The sequence below is a fragment of the Nelumbo lutea genome, chromosome 8, assembly GCF_056320005.1.
Source record: "Nelumbo lutea isolate HS-2025 chromosome 8, American lotus-T2T, whole genome shotgun sequence".
Classification (NCBI taxonomy): Eukaryota; Viridiplantae; Streptophyta; class Magnoliopsida; order Proteales; family Nelumbonaceae; genus Nelumbo; species Nelumbo lutea.
In genome coordinates, this window is record NC_142691.1 from 31,424,290 (window position 1) to 31,439,844 (window position 15,555).

At 37.2% G+C, this 15,555-nt stretch overlaps 1 protein-coding gene across 2 annotated transcripts in view; it reads left to right on the forward strand.

Annotated features, from left to right (window-relative positions):
- The first annotated feature begins 9,303 nt into the window (after positions 1-9,303).
- The window catches only part of MEE21 (PIN domain-like family protein), a 34,607-nt gene continuing 28,355 nt past the window's right edge, over positions 9,304-15,555 (forward strand). Inside the window, exons 1-3 of one of the 2 annotated variants that reach the window (XM_088957544.1) lie at positions 9,304-9,959; positions 11,981-12,171; positions 12,283-12,363. In XM_088957544.1, coding sequence (XP_088813670.1) covers positions 11,981-12,171; positions 12,283-12,363 — 272 coding nt within the window. In that variant the 5' untranslated portion in view covers positions 9,304-9,959. The remainder of the gene's footprint in view (positions 9,960-11,980; positions 12,172-12,282; positions 12,364-15,555) is intronic. The other variant, XM_088957546.1, reaches the window with a different exon arrangement.

The following is a 15,555-nucleotide window of genomic DNA, read 5'->3' on the forward strand; positions in this document are numbered from 1 at the left end:
AAATTGTATATATTGAATTATAAATATATATTTTAATAAATATTATATTATTTTATATTTTATATAATATATAAAATACATATTATGTATTTTATAAAATATATAATGCTGAGTCGGGTCGGGCCGCACTAGGCTTTTTGACAAATCCCGAGCTCGGCCCGTAACACAGTCGGGCTTACTGTGTTAGGGCCAAGGTCAGGCCCGCGGGCCTAATTACATGACCAAGCCCAACCGGGGTGTGGGCCGGGCCTTTGGGCTACCCAGCCCATGAACAGGTCTACTGGGGAAGCAAATCTATGTTCCCAAAAGATAAAAGAAATCATTAATCTTTTTGTAACTAGTTAGGCCAAATGGTCAACTTCAGCAAATCATCCATATTCTTTAGTAAGAACAGCACTCAAGCAGTGAAAGAAGCTATAATAGTTGAATTAGGAGTGGTGGATATGAAAAATGATGAAATCTACCTCGACAGCTCTTTACTTACTACAAGCAAAAAATCATCTCCTTAGCAGTTTTTAATTAATAAGCTGAAATATGAACTTAAGTTGGAAGTCTAGAGTGTTTTCCCATGCTGGAAAACAACACTTATTGAATCCACCCTCCAAACACTTCCACTATATTAAATGACTACCACCTCACTTCCAAAATCAGTGTGCAAAGAAATGGAAAACATTTGTCATGACTTCTAGTGGGGTAAATCTCAATATCAAAGATCTATATATTTAAAAGCATGGCACACTTTCTATCATCCTAAAGAGAAGGGTGGACTTGGACTTTGTAAACCAAAACTCATGAACAAGGCTCTCCTCTTAACGCTAGCATGGCGCTTTCTTTGTAAATCAAATTCGGTTTAGGTTCAGATTCTTAATCAGAAATATTTGAGAGGAGAATCCTTTTAGAAACATCGAGTTAAATGAAACACTTCCTTTCTCTCTCTCTCTCTCTCTATGGAAAAACATGCTCTGTGGACATTCAGGCTTATTAAAGGGGTGTAAGTGGTTCATCTCAAATTGTTTGGAAGTTGAAATCTTTGATGATCCATGGGTGGATGGAGCCCCCATTGGAAAACCTCCAACTTGGTCTAATACTTGCAATAGAGTTGCTACTATATATAATTGATCACAATGCAGGTTTCTGGAACACAAACCATATGCAACAATTCTTTGATGAAGAAACCATTGAAAGGATCAAATTAGCCTCCCTCCCTACCATTAGTCAAGTAGGAAAAGACAGACTCATATGGGAATTTAGACTCCATGGGAAATTACATGCAACTCGGCCTATAGAATGTTGACAAAGCGGGGAGAATCATCCACAATTGGATAGATTTGTAATGCTCTCACTTGGAAAAAAAAATTGGGGAATAAAACTTGTAACTCCTAGCATTAAAATATTCATCTGGAGATGTTGTATGAACGCCCTCCTAGTTGGTTCTGAAATGGATAAGAGATGTCACTTAGTTGACCCTATTTGTAAACTCTGGTTGGCATACCCAAAAACTTTAGAACATTTATTCTTCTCTTGCCTAGCAATTTGGCTAGCGTTTCTTATGGGGTTTAGGCCAATGAAAAACAATATGGGAGATCTGAAACACTGGTTTCAAGAACGGATACAAGTGGATGATAATAACCAATCTTCATCTCCGCCCATACCTATATTTGTCTAGGGTGTGGTAATCATGTGGTACATTTGGATGGCAAGAAACAAAGTAATCTTCGAAGATACAAATTTCTCTCCATTAAGATGCCAACTTAGCCAAGAAACATATTGAAGATTTGTTGAAAACTCTTAATAGTGACTATAGCAATTCTAGGTTTAATCCAAATACTACATGCATTAAACCCCAAGTTAACATCTTGAAAATTAGCACTAATGGAGCTTGGTCTCCACATAAATCTGTAACGGGAATCATCATTAAAGATCATTTGGGTTGCTTCATTGTTGCCCGAGCCATCCTCATTGTTTGCTTCACATCTGAAGGAGCTGAAGCCATAGTAGTATGGAAAGGTCTATGGCTTGATCATTGCCAATGGAGGCCATCCAACTAGAAAGCGATGCTAAGGTAGCCATTGAAGCAATCCTTTATGATGTTGATCCTCCTTAGAGAATTCACACCACTGTAGTTGATTGCCACAATCTCTGCTCTTCCTTTTCATAGTGCAATTTTCTTGTTACATCTCGTTTGTGTAATGGAGTAGGCCATAAGTTAGTTCATTTTGCTATCTACCACACCACTGTACTTGATTGCCACAATCTCTGCTCCTCCTTCTCATAGTGCAATTTTCTTGTTACATCTCGTTTGTGTAATGGAGTAGGTCATAAATTAGTTCATTTTGCTCTCTGCCATGATAGATTCATGACTTGGTCAAGCTTGCCAGAATTTATTTGACCTATGGTTAGTCAGGGAAATGTAATTACTTATGTTTAATGAAATATTGCCTATTGGCTTCAAAAAAAAAATCCCAAGGATATACTACAAATGACCTCCTTTGCCATAAAAACATTCATTTATCTATGGTTCAGAAGAAAAATCATTTTGGTATGAATTGATTATTTTCTAAAGAAGTGACTTCAATATGTTCACTAAATTTTTTGCAATAAGCTTAAAGGAAATATTGCTAAGATCAATTGGATGAAAATCCGATGCTAGTTTTGAGGTAGATGTCTTAGGGATTAAATAGATAAAAGTTTGATTAAGGGAACCAATGAACTCTGGACTCACAAAACATTGTTGGACTAGCTACTTCAATTAGGGGTGTTCACGGGTCGGGTTGGGTCAGTTTATTGGGGTTTTCCCAACCGACCCGACTTGGTCGGGTTACCTGAGGTGGAAACCGAAACCGACCCACTGATAGGCCAAACCAACCTGGTTGGTTTGAGTCGGGTTGGGTCGGTTTCGGTTTTGCTCCTGTACAAAAGGACACCTAATTGAATTATAATTGTAATTTCCTAATGGGTTGCCTATTTGGTGTAAAAGATTGTAGAAAATTAGAAACTATGATAGATTGCCTACTCTAATTGTAATTGCCTAATGGGCCTTCTAGTTCTAGTAGAAGACTAGCTATAGTTAAGTAGTAAACTACTCAAACTAGGAACCACCGAACTAGTAGAAGACTAGTTCGAGTTGGTTTCAGTTTTCACACAAGAAAATCGAAAACAACCCAATATATCGGTTTATATATTTTCCCAACCCGAAACCGACTGGTACTGATGAACACCCAGCTGACTCGGGTTGGGTCGGTCGGTTTGGTCGGGTTGGGCATTCTTATGAACAACCATAACTTCAATGTCTCCCAACATTTCTAAAAACCTCCAGCTTACATGCCATCAGGGCATGGATCTTTAAAAGAACCCATGCTAAAGAGAGTGTTTTTGATCGCTCCAATTCATCGGGTATAGAAATTAGACAAATATATTATTATCATCATCATTAACAATTGGTGGAAATCCATTATATTCATTAAGTATTGAGGAGGAAGTGGTGAATAATTGCTGAAATAAGACAGTAGGATGGAAGATATTGTAGTGGGTGAGGAAGTCCACATACCATCTTCATTTTCTAACCAATGGGATAGAAGCCATGACATGAAAATATCGGGTATTCCTATCCCCATCTTTCTACCATTTAAATTGTGTTTGTTAAATCCAATACATCTCTTTATCAAGCTAATGCTTTAGATCACTACATAATTGTGATATGGTAAAATAATCAATAGGTTGAGTTTGGACACATTATAATTGATGTAATTGTTTCACCAATTCATGAATGTTCCTTTGCTTTGAACCTATAGACCTTTCATCTTTAAAACATTGATAACAGCATCACACTTATCAATGAAAGAGTCCAAGGTGGAAAAACAAGTTTCTTTGAATATATCATGAAAAGTTGGATCTTCAAACCATATTTCTCCAAAGCATCTTCTAATTGAATTATGAAACCGATAAAACAGATATAGTAAAATAGGAAAATGGTCACTTGCAACCCAAACAAGATTTTGGACAATAGCAATAGGAAACAAATCAATCAAATGGATGTTTGCGAAAAAATTGGTCTAGTCACATGTGAATAAGATTTCCAAACCTATTATTACACCATGTGTACTATGGACATTGATAAACTACATCAAACAAATGACATTCAGCTATAGTATCTTTGAACCACAAAATATCTCCTAGAGATAGAGAGCGACCACCTAGTTTTTTCTCTAGCATCGAGAATATAGTTGAAATCGCCAACAACACAAATGGGTCCAACCCATTGACTTACAATAGAATATATGTAGTAAAAAATTTGTTGGTACCCCTCAAAATTGGGATGTACATAAAAACAACACAAACACCACTCAGCAAAGCTTGGGTAATTGATAATTTTGGCACTAATATAATTAATAATGAGGCGAAGAATCACAATATGAAGTTAAATAGGCTTATCCCAACCCAACATCGAAAATGCAAAAATTTTTTAGTCTTATTCTCAATGTATTAGGTTTCTAAGAGAAAAAAGAATTTTGGCATGTTGGTGCATAGGAGCTTTTTGAGAGAAGGAACTATGGGGTAGCTCCCCAAACCCTAACAATTCCAAGCAAGAGCAATCATGGTGTAGGTGAGACGTGAGAGTGATTTTGGGTTCACTTGCATCACCCATGTAGGAAAATCAATTTCAAATGATTGCACTGGTTAATGATCAATCATCTACATATGTGAAAGAGGCAATCGACGAGCTACATGCCTTAGCTGTTTTAGACTACTAACTAGGATAGGAGAGACAACCTCAACATATTCAGGAGAATCAGATGAGGGTCAAGCTTCCTCTTACATTGCAACATATTCAAGAGCACCATAGAATCTTTCATCGAAGCACCATAGCCCCATTTCAAACTTCTTTATTCGATGGTTCATGAGGTCTCCGATTTTAAATACCACCTTTGTAACAAATGAGACATTAAGATAGTTTAAGGAAAACCACTAAGATGTATCCACATGTCTAAAGAATTAGAACATAAGCATATAAGAAAAAATCAAGAATTCCTTTACAAAGAACAATCAAATTATTTTCATATAGCCACAGACCTTTATCATACACCTAATCATGATCAAAACTTGATGAGAATATTGCTATAAAAGATTTAATACAAAATTCCTGAATTCAATTGGGATCTAGACACCATGCCATACTAACCATCTCCTTAATAACAATAAACTTCACCTGTTTGTCAATCAAAATAGTAAAAATCATATGACTATTCCATTCCTCTTTCATAGCAAAATCTTCAGTTGTAGCTTGTCCAGCATAGAGAAAACATGAGATATAGAGGATGCAAAGCAAAAAAATAACATGTTGGGAAACTTGCTCCAAGGCAAGAGGGAAATATCTCAATTGTTGATTGATCCACAACTACATTCTTTGTTCTTCCAAATGGACAATTTGGTGATTCATTTCAACATTTTCAGGGTCTCTGATAAGGCTTCCCTCTATCTCCGTACCTTTACATAATTTGCATAGAAGTTCTCTCTCACTTTCTTTCTCATCAATTAGAAGAGTAGGCTATAGGGTGTTTCTTTTAGTAGAATGGGATTATATATAAACCACTTATTTTTTTTGTTGATGATATGTTGTTATTTGTGAAGTGCACTTCTTCAGAAATCTAGTGTTTAAAGGAGACACTATAAATTTGCTTTTGATATGTTGTTATTTGGGAAGTGAACTTCAGACAAGAAATCTCTCATGCCTTGGGAATTTGACATATGTGTAAAGATGATCTTTACTTGGGTGTACCTCTCTTCAAAGGGAGTTGTAAATGAACTGCTCTTCCCTTCCCTAATTCTCAAATGATGGATAAATTAATGTGGAGTAAGACTCCCCAAGGAAAACTCACATGCTCTCTAGCTTTACAAATAATTGCTTCTACATCACCAAGATTCTCATCATCTTAGTTTATCAAAGAGGACATGCCATGGTCAAAATTATGGAAACAAAAACTCATTCCCCTTGTTGTAAAATTGTTCTTAAGGAGGTATGCTAACAATATCCTCCCTATTGTTGAAAACTTGAGGAAACATAGCCTTAACATTAATAGTATATGTCCCTTATGCGACAGTGCTGATGAAAGTCTTTTACATATTTTGTTTTTGTGCCCTGCTATTCAAACTGTTTGGTTTGGATCACGTCTCTGATTTAGGCCTTCTATGTGCAATTTTGTTGATGTTAGGGATTTTATTTACTTATGGGGTTGTGAAAATGTGAAATACAACTATTTAGACTATTGTTATATGTTGTATAATGCATTTATCATGAGACCTATTTGGCTAGCCCAGAGTGCTAAAATTTTTGAAGGAATTTGTTATAGTTATTTGTAAATCCCATGTGGCTCTTGACACATGACTAATATCAACATCTTTAGTGAATGCCCTTAATTGTCTTTTCCCTTGAATTCACTTCAGACTTCTTGAAGTAAGCTGGACATAAATGTGTTGAAGCATAATAATGATGCAAATTTTAAGGAAGGTGTAGTAGTAGTAGGTTATGTACTTAGAGATTATGATGGTTCATGTACATTGGTTCCAATAGTCCAACTTCGCTATGATAATGTTAAGATGGCAAAGGCTTTGGATTTGTTTGATGGACTATCAATGGTGTCTTAGTTGTTTTTATCTAATGTGATTTTTGAAGGTGATGTTGAAAACATCTATAAACTCTTGTTGGTTTATCATACTAATCCACCATGGTGGCCATCTCATGTTTTAGTAGATTGCAAGAATTCATTTCAACACCTATATCTTCTTGCTTGGTGAATTATGTTCATCGCTCAACCAATAAGCATGTCCATGTTGTAGCAAATAAATGTCTATTTCTCCAAACATTTTGCAATATTTTTTTGTAAGCAATGTTTCATCAAGCAAATTTAATGGAAAACCTTGAGTTAACCTAAGAAGGGTATTTTGCTAATATTTCATTGTTATGATAATATTTCATAGGTTCAGATGAGGTTATGATAATATTTCATTGTGGGACTGGAAATTTATGGACATTATAATCCATTCAGTTACTATAATAGTTGTGTAGCAGGTTAATAAAAGAATAATGAGTTAAAAGCTCTGAGATTTGGTTTCCACCCTACTATATAGTGAAGAAAAAATAACTACAAAAGTAGCACTGTTGTGTAAGAATAAATGGCAATAATAGGCTTAACAACAATATGATTAAATAAAGAAAAATAAAGGAAAAACAATAGTGAAGAAAAACCAAATCATAATAGTAGATTTAGGTTTTACAGTGGCAAACTAGAGTATATTCTCAAAGCTAATGGTGTGTATTTGATGATCTAATGATCTGAAAATGAAAAAAAAAGCACAACTATGTCACACAAAATGGTACAAATCCCATCGAAAATGATAAAAAATAGTAGACAATAATGATGAAAACTTACCTAATCTTCACGTTCTTGTAGTTGGAAAGGCAAATCGTTGCTTGAGACTTCAACTCTAAGGTGCTGCTTCAAGTTCAATTATCATGGGATTAAAAGGAGAATGATGCATTTATATGTCTTATTTTACAAAATCTGTATCTTAAAGAAATGAAAAAGCTCGATATAAAACAGATTTTGCTTTTGCAACGATGACAAATAATATAATTAAACCAATGGTTGCAAACTTGAACCAAATACAAATTTTGCACCTGGTCAAGATTTGCACTACACCCAAATGCAACCTATAGATTTACACAATAGTGATTGACAATATGCATTTGTCACTATAAATGTTTGTATTGTTGACAACATTAGTCACTATAGATTAGTCACTATAGTGATTCATAATTTGGTTTCATCACTATATATGTTTATAGTAATGGTTACATTTGTCACTATAGATTTTTGCAATAGTGGCTTACAACATACATTCATCACTACAAATATGTAGTTACGATTTGATTTGTCACTAATAACAAATATATAATTAATAAACATATTCATCACTATACATATATAATGATAGCTTTATTTGTCATTAATAACAAATATACTAATGAATATATCTATCACTATAGATTCCCTTGGTTTGAACACATCTAAACAAATCAAATCCCACCAATCAACTTAAAATGTATCAAAACCCCACCCTGTCAAATTTTGGTAAAAAATACCTTCATTTACCCTTTCATATAAAAATATTCTATTTTAGCGAATTTCACTTTGCAGTCAACCCATCTCAACCTTCCATTTGATGGCCCAAAATCATTGCCATTGAACCGGGAGACCTAGTTTGACCCCCTTAAACCCGCTTGACTTATTTCTCAAATTTACAAAAATACCCCTCCTACCATAATTATTGAAAATGCCCTTGACCAAAGTTATCCAAATTACCCCACCAAAATTACCAAAATACCCCTTCCACCAAAATGATTGAAATGACCTTGACCAAAGTTACCAAATTACCTCGACCAAAATTGCCAAAATACCCCTACCAAATTTACCAAAATGCCATTGACTAAAGTTACCCCAAATTACCCCTGACCTAATTCCCAAAATACCTCTTCCACTAAATCACCAAAATGCCTTTGACCAAAGTTCCCCAAATTACGCCGATCAAAAATACCAAAATACCACATCCTTCCAAAATTCCCAAAATACCCTTGACCAAAATTACCCGAACTACCCTTTGACCAATTCCCAAATTACCCTTGAGTCCTTGACCTAAATCCGCAAAATGTCCCTCCTAAAATTATCAAATGGACCACAATTACCCGAAAGACCTCTTTAACCAATTACCTGAACTACCCTTGACCTAATTCCCAAAATACCCTCCTTCCAAAATTACTGAAATACCCCTTCCTTCAAGATTACCAAAATACCCTTCATTTACCCCTTCTCTCTAAATGCCCAGAATACCCTTCTGATGAATCCCCAATACACCCTTTGATCAAATTCCCACATCATCCCCTCTTAGAACAAATTGCTAAAATACCTTTAACAAAATTACCAAATTACCCCACAGGCCAAACTACCAAAATGTCCCCATTCCAAATTACTAGAATATCCTTCTAACAAGGTTACCAAAGTTTTCTTCCAAAATACCCCTTGACCAAATGCCCTTTATACCCTAAAATTCCAAAATTACCCCTTCATTTCAAATTCGCAAAATACCTTCATTGTGTTCAAATTCTCAAGACACCCCTCATCCCCAAAGTACGCCTAACCAAATTCTTAAATTACCTTCCGTCCCAAATTCCCGAATTGCCCTTCTTACCCAAATCCCAAAGTTACTCTTTGTACCCCAAATTTCTTTTGAACCTAACTTGCTGAACCCCCCCTTCCATCTGGAAAGTTGACGAAACCCCCCCTCGCTAGGAAGCATCGTTTCCAAGAGAGGGAGGGGTGAAGGAAAAGAAACTGGGGGTCGAAGAAGGGAGATTAAGAAGAGGGTCGAAGAAGAGAGTAAAGAAATTCAGAAGAGAGAGAGAGTGCTCGAGTGAGAGAATAAAAACAGAAGGAGAGAGAGAGATTGTTGGACGGGGTCTTTGAGAGAGAGAGGGTCCTCTCGGTTTAGGAGAAGAGAAAAGGGAGGAGAAAGGAGAGGCAAGGGAGGCTGTTTCGAGAGGAGAGGAGAGAACTCGAGAGAGTGGGTTTCCCTTTCGTGGTTTTCCTCTGGGAAGTTGCCGAACGGTGAAGAAGAAGTGAAAAGGGAGGAGGGCCGAGAAAATCGAGAGAAAGAAGGAGAACCGAGAGAGAGGAAAAAGGAGAGCTGTGAGAGAGAGCTTGTGGGAGAGAAAATCAGAAACAGAGACGGATGCTAATTTGCTTCAATCGGCCACCTCGACCGCTATCATCGATCTTACCTTCTTCAAACCCCCAGCGCCGCTCCTAGTAATTCTGAACTGGGGTTCCTCAGCGCTGAAAGCCTAACCATATACTGAACCTTTGCATACAAGTTCGGCATCATCATCTGTCTTTAGGTTACAAGAGGTAAAATATTTTACCTCATCTCCTTTAATTTCATGCGAACTTTTCTTTTGTCGAAGGTTAATATATGTGCTAATTGGGTGTTTGTATAAAGTCCAAATTGAGTGTGAGAACCTTCCTCAACATCCGAGAGGATTTGGAGTTTTTCTTTTCACTCTATGAATCAACCGGATGAGTCTGAAGGTGGGGGTCTGATAGAAAAGGGTTGAGAATTCATCCTTTTGCTCAGACCCCTGCATCCAAAAGGAGGTTGGTTCGAAGGAAAAGAGAGAAGCTCCTGGATCCTCTTGATTCACTGAGAACCCGGCTTCTCACATCCAATCCAAAGGAAGCTAGGGAAATCGGCATTCACACTGACAAGAGAGAGGGGTGCCTAACCCCTTCCCTCTCCCCCAGATAGGCCTTGTCCTGACTGATTAGTATGAAGTCATTGTTAATCCTAAAGGATTTATAAAATTTAAATACGGTAGGCCCATCACTCCCAGTTACACATTCTGATGGGTGGTGACTCCATTTACTTGGCCATGAAGTGAACCGCCGGATATTTCCTGACGTTCACAATGAGGAATTGGTCTGCAGTTGCCCTCACTTCCTCTAGGAAGCCTAGAGTTCAAGTAACTTGGACTCCGCCAATGGAGGGTTTTGTTAAGCTGAACATTGACGGAAGTAGTCAGGGTAACCTAAGACCGTATGGGATCGGTGGTGTAATGAGAGATGAGAACAACAACATCATTGCCTTTTTTTCGGGACCAGTGAGAATAGGAGAGTCTATGAGGGCTGAACTCCTAGCTGCGGCATAGGGGGTACAGATTGCTTATCAACTTGGAGTGCAAAACTTAATAATTGAAGGGGACTCCAATTTATCAAAAAAAAAAAAAATTGAAGGAGACTCCAAGGTGGTAGTAGGATGGTTGGCTGACCCGGGTACTGTCACTTGGAACTTTAAGGATATCTTAAAAAAGGCCAAATGGCTTTTGAGGGGCATGACAGTTAGAGTTCAGTGGTTGGGTAGATCGGCTAATGCCTTGGCTCATTATCTTGCTAAGCGAGGTGCTACTCGGGTTTCTTTGTATTGGGCTTCTCTGTAATTTTCTTTTTCCTTTGTTTTGTTCTTTAACTGAAGGGTTGATGGTTTCTTCCATCTCCCCTCCTTAAAGGGGAGGTAGCATCTTGTGCCTCTCCCTAAATTGTATTATCTTGGGCTTTGATTTAATAAATCTGACAATTCACTGATAAAAAAAGGGACCAAATGTTTTGGGCTGTATTTGTAAGTTTTTTGTTTTTTGTTGCCCTCACAGAGAGAGTCTCTGGAGTGCTGTAACTAATTCTTATTAATTTAATGAACTCCTGTTATTGATAAAGAAAATCATTTCTTACTGTTTCCACCCATGTCCTTATTGGTCTACCCCTTGCCCTTCTATCCTATATAACTTTCAATAATATATATGATTGTAGTTTTTAAAATAATTGAAGCTTCTCTTTCTTAATGAAGTTGTCATATTTCTTGCAGTTAGGTTCCTTGTCTTAGTATGAGTATTCTTGATGATAATGATTTTAACTTGGAGTTGATTTGATTATGTCATATATGAATATCAGTTAAAGTATACAAGTGGTATAATTGCTATTACTATCTAATTATATGGTGTCTATAGGGTGAAAGCTGGTGTAAAGTCATTTGTCTAATCTTTAAGAATTTATAAGTTTTCTTTTAATGTTTTCTGTCAACTTTTAGAAAATAAGAAAAACTCTTATGATTTACGATATGATTTGATTCAAACCCCCAATGCTATTTATAACATGATTTCAATTTTCAAAATATTATTGGCTATTTGTTGATATTGTGTTTGTCAAAATACTATTATCTTTTTATTTTCTGTTTTCTAGTAAAATATCTACAAATAAAAGTAATTTAATTCATTTTGATAAGTTTTGGTATTGCACACTCTTGTTCTTTGTCTTAGTTTGAAATTTGGATGGAATAGATACTTTATTTCTCCTCTTACCTTTTATTTTTATTTTCACAGATGAGAGTGAAGAAGCAGAAGCATCATCGTAGAAGTGTAAGGTTCTATACTGCATGTTTTGGCTTTCGAGAACCCTTCAAGATACTTTGTGATGGAACTTTCATCCATCACCTCCTTGTCAATAAAACTAAGTCAGCCAATGATTCCCTTTCTAATATCCTTGGTTCCCCAGTCAAGCTCTACACAACAAGGTTGCCTTTGGTTCTTCTGCTATTTTAGTTCCTCTTTTGCTTTTATTCTGTATGTAAAACACTATGATAACTTATTTTTGGTTCAAATGAACCTTCTCTTTGCATTTATAGATGTATTCTTGCAGAGTTGAAAAGTCTTGGAGACTCCTATTCTGAAACTCTTCAAGCAGCTCGTAATCTCTTCATGGCAAGGTTAGTTTCTTCTCTTTATTCTCCTTACCTAGTTATAGTGTGTTTGTTTTTGTGTGGTATCTTTCTGTCTTTGAAGACCTTTTTGCTTTTGGGGTTTTTTTTTTTTTTGAGTTATAAAGATCAATGAGATTATGTTAATAAAGGGGAGAAATTACAAACGAAAGCATGTCATTATGGACCCCAAGAAAAGGTCAATAGTCCATTGATGCCATAGAAATTGTTGTGTTTTATGCACAATATGCCTCATAACCATTGGGCAAGGATCCAACAGATGCTGAATCTCATTTACTTGTTTGTTTTTTTTTTTTTTTGTTTTTATCAGTGATCATATTTGCTTGTTTGGAAACTTCCATGCACCCCTTCCAATACCTCCCCCCCAGCTAATGGCATTTTCAGTATCTCCTACCAGGAGAAAAAACTCCAAGAGACCATGACACTAAGGCCAAAATGGATAGCAGTAATTTCTTGCTTTTGCTTTCTAATAAAATGTCTACTTTCCTCACAAATGGGCCCACTATATACTCATAGCATTGGGGCTCAAGCCCAAAGGGTGCCAATGAACTAGCATTGAAGTCTGATCCATTGGATGAAAGGTAGTTGTTGAATCACTATTTTGGTGGATATTGTGTGGTCTTAGTAATCAAAATCAATTTAAGTGAAGTTGCTTGTCCCTTAGGATTAGGAAGGTGCTCCCTACCATTATAGAAAATAATCAAGGAGATTTTGTAAGGGAAAGCAAATAATAGATCAAAATTTTATGGCAAATGAGAGTGTTGAGGACTTCAAAAGATCAAAGAAGAAGGGTGTGGTTTGTAAATTGGACCTGGAAAAGGCGTATGATTTTGTAGACTGGTCTTTCTTGTTGGAGGTGATGACTAATTTTGGGTTTGGAGATAGATGGTGTAGGTGGGTGATGGGTTGTATTCGGACTTGCCATTACTTTATTTTGGCGAACAGGGTTGTAGAGGACTTCTTTCTAGCTTTGAGACGAATCAGACAATGCGACCCTCTATCTCCTTTTCTATTTACCTTGGTGTAGGTACATGGTGGTCACTTAGACCATCAGAGCACAAAAGTTGCTAAACCTGACATAAACGCTTACAATAAGTTCATAACCTGACACATATTTGCGATGAACTTATGACTCGAAACAGGTTGCGATGAGCTTTAGATCCACACGGACTTACGACGAGTTTAAAGCCATTGCATAACCGCGGCGAGTGCAAACTCATTGCAGAATGCAAGCGAATAAAAGGAGCACATGCATCATTAGTAACGCGCGCGATGCGATTCCGTGTGGGCCTAAGAAGGATGCGTAAGATAACTAGTGCTGTCACCCACGCCACGTTGGTTTAAAAGGGTCACGAAAGGAAGTAGCACACGTGTATTATGAGAATCTTCAGACGAAAGGAAAGTTCGTCCGTGAGATATTTAGGACACGTGGTGAAACCCTAACAATGTTCCTTGACAACTGACACCGAATCTAAGATTCCCTTTCCTAATGGGAATCAAACACTTTTGGCTCCTTCCTTTCGGGACCTCGGGATCTCTCCCTATAAAGAGGGGTCCAACTCATAACAGGGAATCATTCTACCATCTCATTTGCCCTAGCCTTTAGTCTACCTCCTACTTCTCGACTTTCCTTTATCCTTCAAGGAGACCCTCATATATACCCTGACCACCTCACTCTCACCTAGTTGTAGAAGTGTTTTGTAAGTTGATCTGTAGAGTAGATTCTAGGAACCTAATTAGGGCTTGGAGGGTTGGAAGGGAGAATGTGTCTCTTTCTCACTTACAGTTTGTAGATTCTCTTTTTTGAAGGTAGAGACCTGAATTAGATTAGGAGTTTGAAACTCATTATATAACCTTTTGAGCAAATGTCAAATTTTAATGTAAATTTTGAGAAAAGTTGTATTGGGGGGGGTAATTTGGGGGAAGGGGAGACCATGGAGTGTGTTGCTATTTTGGGATGTGCAGTGTCCAATTGGCCCTTAAGTTACCTTGGTTTGTCTTTGGGTGATAATCCTTAGAGAGAAGGTTTCTAGAATCCAGTAGTGGAAAGGTTTGAGAAGAGACTGGCCTTTTGGAAGAAAAAAATATTTGTCACCTGGAGGGAGAATCACCTTGATTAGGTATGCCTTAGCCAACTTTCCTATGTACTTTTTGTCGGTGTTTAAGATTCTGGCAAGGAAGGGGGGTTCTAGGTATAGGGAATATAAGGAAGAGGAATTTAGCCTTCTTAGGGAAATGGTTGTGGCGATTCTCGTTGGAAAAAGAAAAGTTGTGGGTTAAGATAGTGGGTAATATTCATGGACTTGCAGAGAATAGATGGGATTCTGATATTCTGGCGAGGACTAAAAGGGCATTTCCTGGAAAGCAATCCAAGCTATTTTGCCTCTTTTCTTCCCTGGATCAGCTATGATTTGCACTCTACCCATCTTATAATTTTGGGAACATGTTTGGGTTGGGGATTCTCCTTTAAAAGAACAGTTCCCAACCTTATTTGCCATTTCTACCTTCAAGGATAAACCAATTTCTACTTTCCTTGTACTTTCTGACGCTTCTTTGGGGTTTGGTTGGAATTTGGGACTGAGGAGAGAGATCAGAGACACAGAATTAGATAGTACCTTGTCACTCCTATCCATCCTCGAAGGAGTGTTCCTGGAACCAACAAAGGTAGACAACAGAATTTGGACCCTCTCTCCTTCTGGTACCTTCTCTTGCGCCTCTTTTTTTCATGCCTTAACACACTGGTTGTTCCTTTTGGTCTGTCCTTTCCTGTTAAGGAGGTGTGGGCTTAACCTATTCCTTTCAAGGTGGGAAGCTTCTGTTGGGAGGCCTTCCTGGAAAGACTTAACACAGGAGATCTTCTTCTTCAAAAAAAAGGCCCAATAGATGTTTGTGTTTTCATTGGTGTGTCCTCTGCAAAGCTGCTGGTGAGTTTGGGTTTCACTTACTAATTTCTTGTCAATTTGCAAACTTTATTTGGGAATGGTTCACTTCTTTATTTGGGTGTAGGTGGAACTCTCCGATGGATGTGCAAAGCTTGTTTACTTCCTCTCCTTCTAGTTATCCAACTAAAAGAGCAAAGATTATGTGGAGATGTGTTAGGGCTGCAATATGTTGGTCTATTTGGGAAGAAAGAAACTTGAGAATCTTTTTGTAAAAGGAAAGAACTGTGGAAGCGGCGAC